Source organism: Brachyistius frenatus, unplaced genomic scaffold (assembly GCF_029030835.1).
Source record: "Brachyistius frenatus isolate BFR_SWC_R1_liver_20210118 unplaced genomic scaffold, ASM2903083v1 Contig_40, whole genome shotgun sequence".
Lineage (NCBI taxonomy): Eukaryota > Metazoa > Chordata > Actinopteri > Embiotocidae > Brachyistius > Brachyistius frenatus.
Window position 1 is genome coordinate 3278700 of NW_027210639.1, and position 11240 is coordinate 3289939.

At 41.3% G+C, this 11240-nt stretch overlaps 1 protein-coding gene across 2 annotated transcripts in view; it reads left to right on the forward strand.

Moving 5' to 3' along the window:
• The window catches only part of rspo2 (R-spondin 2), a 60206-nt gene extending 58321 nt beyond the window's left edge, over positions 1 to 1885 (forward strand). For both annotated transcript variants that reach the window (XM_069702196.1, XM_069702195.1), the window contains exon 7: positions 391 to 1885. In XM_069702196.1, coding sequence (XP_069558297.1) covers positions 391 to 506 — 116 coding nt within the window. In that variant the 3' untranslated portion in view covers positions 507 to 1885. The remainder of the gene's footprint in view (positions 1 to 390) is intronic.
• The last annotated feature ends 9355 nt before the right edge of the window (positions 1886 to 11240 follow it).

An 11240-nucleotide genomic window follows, 5' to 3' on the forward strand; every position in this document is an offset into this window, starting at 1 on the left:
GTATTGGTGTGTAAGCTGTTTTACAAATCATAATGCAGTAAAGATGCTTGGGGTGATTTATACATTGTTCTTTTTGTTTTGTCTTTTTTACTTATCCAAGTAAATTCTACTGTTTCAGTGCACTTTTTTCATTATAGGCAAAAAAAAGTTAAATACCCTGCCTCTATTGCACATCTTTCTCACAGGTGCTTCATAATTCCATTTCAGCCTTTCATATATTGTTATCATAATTTTTTGTACCTCCTAATATTGATATCGGCCCCATAAATCCAGCATCAGTCGGGCTCTGACGTTGACAAGAGGCAGTCCGACAACATGACAGTCGTTTGAGAATTTGACAAGGGTGGCGACAATTGAAAGAGTTAACCATTTCTTTCTTTTTACACCCAGGTGGTTCAGGGAAGCACCGATCCAAAGAACCAAAGAAGAAGAACAAGCAGAGGCTGCGGTTTCGGGCCCAGAACCAGCACAGCGACCACTTGGCCTCTGCGCGCTCCAGCCAGTGAGGACTGAAAACTACCCATTGAACAAAGAACCAACGCGAAGCTGCTAGCCGCTGCTGCACCCATATTCTGACTGACGACTTTCACGAGACCCCACCACCTCCCCATCTGCCTCCCGGCCCCTCCCCCACCTCCGCCCCGCCCACCGGGACACAGCCGTGGCTCGCAAATTCCGTCACTCCCAAAAATATATGCCGCGCGACGTCGGCACCGACACGCCAAACACATGCGTCATTGCCTCCCACTGCTTCAACCCCCTGCTGCAGTGACCAGCCAGGTGACTCTACTCCCCCCACCCCCAGCCCCTCCCCTTGCCCTGCCTCGTGGACCTTTACAGTTGACATTACTGAACTCATTTCCCGTCATTAACAATGTCATTAACCGTCCAGGGTGATGGAGGACGGATGGGCAAGCAGAGGTACCGTGGAGGCGGGAGAGCCGGATCGAGGAGGGTGGTGGTTAGGTGAGGTGGTGAGGGAGTTGGCAAGCTATACTGCTCGGGGAAGGATGAAAAGTATGCTGGAGGACGAAGACGCAAAGGAGGTTCGGCTGAAGCAAAAGGATGCTGATGGACAAGAAAATGGCATCTTGAACTGAGAGAGACTGTTTTTTTGTTCCTATATTTATGTCAAAGCTACCCTCACCTTCCCTCTGAATGGAGACGGAGTGTTCCCATGTGTGGCCTTTATGTTATGTACATTTTTGAGAGTAATATTAAAGAAATTACCATGCATAGTTGCAAAGTATTTTATTCTCAGCACAAACTGTTTACGTTCAAACCGCTTTATGCTCTAACTGTATAGTGTGGATAAAAAAAAAGAAGAAGAAATTTAGTTGTTCGACTAGCATGGCAGACTCGTGTACATAGTTGATCTAATTATGAAAGCTTATTACTGTATTTTCAGTATTGACTCGTTCACCGTTCTAAATGTTTTAGAGATTACAAAAAAAAGGTTGTAATACAAGCTACAGATTCAAATGATTAAAAACAAATAATAAACATAGCCACCACATAGCTATTTCATTTATATGGTATATATTTGATTTATTTATTAATTCTGTTTTGTACTTTTTTTTTGTTCAGTGAGAATTTTTTGCCTCATACTGTTACTCTTATATGCTGAAATATTCTTTGAGTTCCTTATAACAGTGCATATCTTTAACACGTGGAAAAGGGTTTTTGTCTGTCACGCAAGTGTTGTATTACATTCATTTGACCTCATCTACTGATTTTGATGTTTTAAGGAAGAAAAAAAAAAAAGACTAATGAAACTATGCTTTGACATATTCTAGGTTTATTAATTAGGATCCAGCAAATGTATGGTCATAGGACTGCATATGTGTACATTGTGTTTTATTAAAATACATTTCATGTGACTGTATGATGAAGCCTTTTGATTATTGTCTGTGGCTACAACATATGTGGCTGAACTCTGAAGCTGTCGTTTCCTGGTCTCACTTCAGAGCACAATTATGTGATTTGAAAAACATTTGCGAAATCCATCACGTCGTGCTGCATGACACAAGTGCTACTCCCGGCCAAAGGATAGGATACGCTCGGTTGGGCCTTAACAGCATGACTGCCCTATTAAGGGTTTGTAATTCACTATGACGTGTCCTCGTGATCGCTACAAAACCAGCCCGTGTCGTTGGTGGCTCAACCGTCTCCACCGTCACACTGTAATGCCCCAACAACTTGTGTTTGGCTGCAGCGCTCGTCTTTCATCGCGCAACACACAATCGATCACCTCCTTATGTGATGCACATCACACTTATTCACTCTTCGGATCTTCAAAACATCAAATAAATGTAAAAGTTTTCTCTGTGCTAAATCTATCTGGAACATGGGCACGGAGGACATGTTTTAGGGCAGGTCATGGCTAATTTAGTCCAAGATCCACACTGTATAATCACTGTCTCAAATCTGCCAGACAGTTTATGGATGCACAGTAGCAGATGAATCGCACGGAGTCGCATATATATATATATCATCCCGGGAGAAACAGACCACGGTCTTCCTTCTCTGGTTTACCCCCTCCCCGAAATCACACGTGATATTTCCATAGGGAGGCTGTCGCAGTTGAAGTACCCCCCCTCTTTGTGTGATCCATGTCCCTCCTGAGGCCCAACACACAGCACTTTAAGGAGCCTGAACATCTTTCACAGGTGTTCGAAGTGGCGCGGCATATTTTATGGAGGAGGCGATTCGTTTTCACAGCTTAACACTTCCACCGAGGGACATGAGGCCTGTGGAGCCACAAGGCAGACGAAACAGTAAAAGGTTATCAGACAAGTCACCAAGCTACGCCAGCCAGTAGCCCACATGTATATGTTAATATTCCATGTACTTTATAGAAGTAGCTAAAGTAGTTTAGCTGGCAACACATTATGGCGGTATGAAGGAAAAAAAAAAGATCAAACACATCTGCCTAATCTCAACAACAGTGTTGGGAAGGTCAGTTTTAAATGTAAAATGCTACACATTACTCGTTCTCTTGTAATAATAATAATAATTAATAAGTAATGTAACTCCTTCAAATACTTCATCGAAGCAATGTAACTTATTACATTTCATTACTTTCCTTTAAACTTGGCAATAGAGCTGAACAGTCTTAAAAGATCAATTTAAACCTCCCTTCAGAATTCAACACGTTACTGTCAACCTTTTATTAAAAGATCTTTGATATAACTTGAATTAAAATGGGAACGTTTTGATTTTAAAGCACAGCTACCAAAACAAATCACAAATGTGTAGTTCACAACTGACTGCAATGAAAAAAAAGAAATTCCGTTAACCTCAAACCAAGTCGACATTCAGAGGTGGTGCAAATTCAAACTAGAGAACAAATTAAAACCAAGGCTCAAAATTTGAGTGCATACGGCCAAATAAGTAGAATCTGTCTAAATGTGCAGAAAAGGTGCAGAGATGCGAAGCAGCAGAATGAATATTACATTCAGTAAGATTTGTAATGACAATAGTATATTTTGAAACTCTTTGTAATCACCAACATTTTGAATAATAACTATAATTAAATTATAAGGTTTTTTTTTTTTACATGTAACTAGTTCCTGGTTGATGGTTAAATTTGCGTTAGCTTGCTGATTCAAATTGCATTAGCTTGCTGGCTGAAATGCGACAAAAGTTTGCGCAGTGTTGCTGCTGCAAATGGAAGATAAAATCCCCAAATAACTTGTTTTGTTTTGTTAGTTTGTTTTTATCCACTTAGAAGCAACGGATATTGAAAAAAAAAAAAAAGTAAGATATATTTTAGGGGTGTTTGTCAGAGCAAGAGAGACAGCAAACATGAGAAGAGAAGAGGAAACTGACATGCAGCAAATGATCCAACCAGCCATCAGTCAAACCAGGGACCAATGTGCTTCACATCACATCACCCTTAAGTTTTAAACAGCATCGGCATTGCTATCACCTTTTTAGTTTTAATGTTAGTTGGGAAAAATAGGGAAATTATTTAATATTGAGATCAAATATAAAAGGGGCTAATTAAAAAAATTAATACACAAGTGAAATAAATTGACTCTGAAAAAACGTTTCTTTTTTTTGATGAACAAATAAGTACTAAAGACTAAAAAAACGTGTTGGACCCCGATATTAATTTACATTGGTGTCATAAAACGGCACATTCTTTTCAAATGATCTTTAACATGGCACAAGTGAGGTCAATAAACGACCAGTCCAACCCACCAGCGAATGAAGCGAAGCAACAATGACTCTCGCAGCGGATGAAATAAGGCATAGATGTAGCATGTTGTTTTTAAAGACATCTGCTGCTGGTTACAAGTTAATGAACGATTCACAGATGTCATCCCCTGGGCCAGACTATCACTGCTCCAGACTGGGGGATTAAACCTAGAGGCTTACGGAGAGGAACTGCACTGAAGTGGATTCATTAAGCTCAAGACCACCACTAAAGCGCACATTGCAGCGTCTACAATGGAAAAAAGAACGGAGTACAAAGAATCGCATCGCACGTTGAGGAAGAACGGGCCTCTTTATTTCCCCTCACCTCGCCCCTTCCACATCGGTCCGCTTGTTGTGTTTTTCCTGCGACTGTGAGAAACAGGACACTGATGGTATTCTCAGTGTTGTTAAGAGGGTTAACAGTCATCCACACATCAGAGGGAATGGTCCTCCCTGTGTAAACCACTTCTGTAAACTGTGTGTACGCCTGCCTCTGTGTGTGTGTGTGTGTTTTAATGTTTGTGCTGAATGCGGTGAGGTGGCTAAGGCTGAAGCTCCCTTTTAATCTGACAGAGAGCGTTTTCATTAGTTCTGTTGGGTCCTATTATTAAAGCCTGCTTCAAAGACATAACAAGTGAAACCACTGACAGGAAATGACCCAGTGGGCTTGAAGCTGTATAGATCAGTGATCGCAATCTGTGCTTCTAAAGCAGGTTGGTATATGGCGCTTAAGTGCATCTATTGTACACCCTGTGTGTACCTCACGAGACAGTAAGAGGATAAGAGGACCTCTGCTCTCCATTCACACACTGGAGCCGACTGCGAGTGCAGTCGAGGCATGTGTGACACATTCGTTCCAATGGCAGACGGCAGAAGTGGAAGTTATGACATCGGTGGGGCAAATAAGATTGCCCGGCATAATAAATATTGCAATAATTTGCTGTTTTTAATAACTGTATAATGAGCCATCGCTTGCCCTTTGAGTTGAGGGAAATCTGGAATCATTAATCTTCATGTGGGTTAGCCATGGTGTTTGGCACGGACAGAAACAGCAACGACGAGGAACATAGTGGTGTCAAAGGACATGCGTGTCTTAATATTTTGAACAAGTTTGCCATATGATAGACATTATGGTGTGTACAAGCCCGCTAAATGGGTGACTTTTATTACTAAACTCGCTCCTAATTGCAACAATGCAATCCAAAGTCAACTCCCGATGCAGGGTTTGGCTTCGTTTGGAGTTGCTAGGTAACAAGTTAATCCCTAAAATAAATACGTCCTTCAATAAAAGCTAATTGTCTGTGACAGTCATTTGCTTTGCTGCAGAAACATTCGAAACGGGAAATTGTAAAAAAAGATTGGGAGCTGGACGAGCAGTTAACTGGTGAGGCTGATGATCACAGTCGTGCAGCCCGTTCACACGCGCTTCACCTGCAGGACAGGAAGTGCAGATTCATGGTCTTAATGCTCACCTTGCACATTAATATCCCCACGCTGTATTTGCCATGTATATACATATATATTATAGTTTAAATTCCTGTATGACAAATGGGGGAATATTTATGAGTCACTCGCTGCAGTAGTGTTTCAGTTCGTTTTCATTGCAGCAGGTGCAGTGGGGGGTTGTGAGAATTTTTTTTTTTTATTTTTTTTTTATCACTATCCATTACATGGAACAGACAGGCATTTCTATACCAACCTGGTTTGGTTTTTCCTCTGGGTGCTGTAACTTTTTTTTTTTTTTTTTTTTTTACTTATTTAACGTGCTCTGGAATATCTGGCTTTTTCTTTTACATCAGGATCCAAACGCAACACAAAGCCATTGTCCCTGTTCGCTTGAGTGGAATATAGGCAAGGCAGCTCTGTCCTTCCACTCAGGATGTGACACGCAAGGGCTTTATGACCTGAACTGAATCACACTGCGCACCTTAAACACATAACAGACTGGGCAAACATTTCCTCTCACTGGTGCTCCCCAAGCCATGGGCATAACCATTATATTGGGCTCAGGAGCCAGCTGGTGAGGACAAATCCACAAGGATTCCTATTTTCCCCCTCCTGACTCTCTGGCAGCCCGGCTCCATTCATTCAATTTTTATATGTGCCCACTGCCTAGTAGCTGTGTTACTACCGGTTTCAAGGGAGAATTAATCGAAAACAGGTCTTATTAAAGCACATTAAGACCAGTTGAATTGGATATAACGTGCTCAGTAAGGGCCCAGAAGGGCTGTTTCTGAGCCGTAGCTGACACTTGTGGCTTCTATGAGTGAGGATATGTTGTTCTGCAGTGGCACTGCGCTGGTTCCAGGGGGGCTATTCACTTGAGCCAAGTGTTGCATTGTGGGTAAGCAGATTTTAAGTGGGTATGAATACAGCAGGGGGTAAAGGAGGGTTTCATTGTCCAGGAATGTTTATCCCCCACCCTGCCTTCATTCAGGGCCGGATTATGCAGCAGCATGCTTCACAAGCAACCTTTGCCTCCACTTGGAGGGTCTGTGGAAGAAATATTCATTCATACATATACACATGTACAAACAGTCGTTATCCTCCTGACAAGAAGCCAGTTTGATTGCTCCCTGGAGCCGTGGAGAGTAGGTGGAAGTGGAGCCGCTGCAGCGGGGTGTTGTACCGAACTCTCGCTGGCTGGGCTGGGCTCTCCGGGAAGACTGGAGCCAGCGATGCTCCCAGTGAGAGCGACGCAGTCATCATCCTCAGAGCAGCAGAATTTATTGGGCAGTGTGTGGGTTGTAGAAACGTGTTTAATCAACTCAGCTATAGGGGAGGTCTTGACCTCATGGCAGTGGTTCCCAGCCTTGATTGTGTGTGTGTGTGTGTGTGTGTGTGTGTGTGTGTGTGTGTGTGTGTGTGTGTGTGTGTGTGTGTGTGTGTGTGTGTGTGTGTGTGTGTGTGTGTGTGTGTGTGTGTGTGTGTGTGTGTGTGTGTGAATGGCTCACAGCCTTTGCTGTGGAGTGTGACCTGCGGTGGAGCCTCTGGTTCACACTCTGCTCTCCGCTGTTGCTGGTTTAAGTGATTAACTGTAGAAAGTGATGACTAATCTGTCGGTTAAGAGACTGAAACAATTGCAGTTAAATGAGATATTACTGAAAATATTGAATGTAATAGTGCCCTCTGGAACCAATCAAGGGGAACAATAATAGAAAGTTATATTAGGTAGGGTTAGAAAGTCGTAATTCACTGCAGAGAAATGAGTCTATAAAATGTTTTTTTTTTTTATTTTGACAACCAAAGTCCAATTGTATAATTTGTTTGTAGCTGTGCAGGTGTGGATCCAGATGGCAATATCAGTTTGATCTGTTGGTTGGTCACTGCTTTTGGTCCAAACTGGAATATCTCAACAACTAACTGTTGAGTTGATGCGTTTTTTTGTCCACACATTCATAGTCCACAGAGCTTGAAGCACACAGACTTTGGTGATTCCTTGACTTTACCTGTGGCTCCACCAGCAGATACAAAAGGTTCACTTAGTGCAAAACGTTGTACATTTGTGGTTCCCAGATGATGTATGACCCTTGACTCATCAGCATTTTGTACTTGACATCTGTGGTTTTGATTGACATGTATTGAGAACTATTGGACATATGGACTTGAATAATGGCAGGAGACTTTGTTATCTCCTGACACATCAGGTAACACCATCTTCAGGTCCATTTTTTTGATAATTCCAGTTCTGTCATGATTTCGACTTTTCTATCTGGTAGTTTTTATTTAAGTCTGGATTTGGTGTTTCCTGTTTTATTTTGAAAAGACTCACTTCCTGTGTTTGTCTTGTTTTACTTCCTGCTCCTCTGTTTGATTGTCTGCCCCGCCCTGATTTGTTTCAGCTGTCCCTCGTTGTCCTTCCCTCCCTGATCTATTTATTCTGTGCGCTCTTCTTTCCTATTTGTCAGTTCGTTATTACAGTTTGCCTGCCATGTTCCCATGCCTTAAAATACCCAGTGAGTTCTTTGTGCTTTATGTTTCAGCTCTTTTAGATATGTTTTCCCTCTTTAGTCCCTTTTGGATTATCTCTGTCTTTTTGGACAGCCTGCTGGAGTTTGGTTCTGTTTGTGGGACTTGAATTGAGATATATTCAATCAGTAATTAAAGCCTTTTGGTTTTCATGAACCCTCTTGTTTGTTGTCGTGCAATTGGGTACCCTATTCCTTGAACCTTAACAAGTACGGTGGTTTATAGCTGAATACCTTCTAAATGAATGACATTCCTATCAGCCTCAGCTGTACTTTGTGTTTAATACTCATTTGCTCAGTTTATAATTTATAAGTAATTTCCCCTCGGGGATTAATAAAGTGTATAAAATAAAAAAATAAAAAATAAATAAAAATCAAAAATATGGTGTACATGTACATCACAATACCTGGTAAACAGCAGCATGCAAGCATGGGCATTGTAAGCATTTTAGCATTGTGACTTTGGCATTCAGTTTGAAGCAATGCTGTATCTACTGTAGGTACAGTATAAAGTTAAGTTCAAATCTGTTTGTCTCAGTGAAGATCTGGGACTCTTTTTTTTTATTGTTCCTGTTGAATGCCATCCACTCAAAGAGTGTCTACTAATCAAACGACCAACAGCAGCAACATCTTGTAAACTCCTCACCATACTACCCAACAACTTCAGTTTGTTCTTAAAACCACCAGCTTGAAGATTTATAGAGCTAGTATACTGCAGTTCACCGATGAACAGGCCCCTAATTGCTGCCTGCCTGAATTGTGTTTTGTATGTGTGTGAGCCAGATAAAAAAAAAAAAAAAACACATGGTGTGTGTGTGTGTGTTGTGTGTGTGTGTGTGTGTGTGTTGTGTGTTGTGTGTGTGTGTGGAAGCTAAACAGAACCTTCTGCACTCATTTACTATCTCCTTGTGTGGTTTGGCAGCAGCTCTGTTGGTATGGGGGCGTACAACGGGCATCCGTCTGGACGAGAGGCAGGCCTGGCATGCCGCTCAGCCCCCTGCAAGGCTGCATGAGGGTGGGATCAGAGCAGGAGTCCGCCAGGCTCCAGACTGGTAGTCTGTGTATGGGTGACGGCAAGCAAATGTGTGTTTCTGCGTGTATATGCACTTCTGTGTGTATGGGGGTAATTACATCGTAATCACACAGGCTTAAGCAGCAACCACAAGTTGGCCATTGTTCTGCCTGTCACTTGCAATATGTTGACCTCTCTGTATGCTGTTTCACTATTCAGTACTCTATCACGGATTGTGAGTCTGTGTGTTCCCTAATCATTTCTGCACCGGTTTAACACCAGACCGTTTATTTGACCTTTGTGGTCATTATAATTGTGAGGCGCGATCCAGCCGTGCCCAAAGTAACACAATCACGTGCACACCACCATGGCCGGACGCCATTCCTCCCCGGACTATACTGGATAACAAGTGAACCACCGCAGAGCTGAGCTTGGTTCACACTTGGACAGCAGACCACCCTTTGGAAAGTGAAGTTGCCTCTGTGAGTGTTGTTTGTTAGAGGCCAATGGAGGATATAACTTCCTAAACACACATGTATGTGTGAGCCTATATGATGACAGATAAGTTTCAGAGGCCCCTGCACTCTCTCCTTCTGATCATTGTATAAATTTGTCATATGCACACACACAGAAATAACTGTTTTATCCAGCATTCTTTTTAGTGATAGAATATTTTAATGACCTTAACAAACCTGTGATAATCAGAGCTGTTTAAAGTACCTGAAAGCCACACTTAAGTAAAAGTACAGATATCTTGGAGGAAAATGACTTTGGTAGAGGTTAAAGTCACCAAGTAGAAAATTACTTGTGTAAAAGTCATACATTATCCCATATTTACTGGACTTAAGTATCCAAAGTATGTTTTTTTTTTTTAATGTGAAATGTACTCAAGGTATTTAAACTAAAGGTGAATACTGTTATTTAAAAGCAGTCAGAATTTCGAAAATTGTGAAGTTTATTCTTTTAAAGTATCAAAAATAAAAGTTTTATGTAATGCTTTTGGATTAATATCACTGTTGAATCAATGCACATTTTAGTGCTGTAGTTACATAAGGTGCTTACTTTATATGCTTTGTGTACTGTTGGTTAGTCTCATCTACAGAAATGCATCGTATTCCATAATATCATCGTATGTTTGTATCGTTTCTGTTCTGTATGAACAATGTCTCTCTAAAATGTCAACAAGCTCAGAAAAACAAAACATTTTCCAGCGAATCAAAGGGTGTTTTAAAGTAGATTATTTCGCTTAAAAAGTAAAATTTACAATCACCAAATTTGGAGATACATGGTTTTCAATGAACAGAAAGGGCATGCAAATCTGTAATCCTACAAGTAACTTGTAACTAAAAGTAAAAATGTAAGAGTAAAAGTACAAAATTCCACTCTGAAATGTTGTGGGGTAGAAATATAATATTGTATTAAATGAATCTACTCAAGTAAAGTACAATTACCTCAAATATTTACTGCAGTACTTGAGTGAATGTTACATTACACCACTGGTGATAATGTGTTGATGATGCCGCCATATCACTGAGCACCTAGTAACTACAGCATGACCAAATCTAGTGACATCAGATTGTTAATTTAAGACAACTGTAGCTGTAGGTTCTCATATCCGAGCAGACACACAAAGCCGCAGAAGCCGCAGCATTGCCGGCATCTAATGGGGCCAGTAGAGCCTGTCTGCCTGATGTTATATGGCGTCTGTGTGGAAGACAAAAAACATGAGTCAACTTCTGTTCTGTTACTCTCCTATCGAAAGCATCATGGCAGTTTACAGGAAAAACACAACCATTAACATTTAAATTAACATACCATCAATGTTTCCACTGACGTCTCTTCTTGTGCTGAGGCTGGATTTTCATTGGTCATCGCCTCCTCTAGTTCTTCTTTTGGATGTGTGATGGCTGGGTGTGTAAAGCATTCTGGTATTTATACTCACTTGGATCAATGTTGCCTCATCCCTTATTTGCTTCTAGGACCGGCCTTTCATCACTCCCCGGATGATGCTGGGAATACTGTAATAATTGGAAATTTCTTGATGAATGGGATGTGGT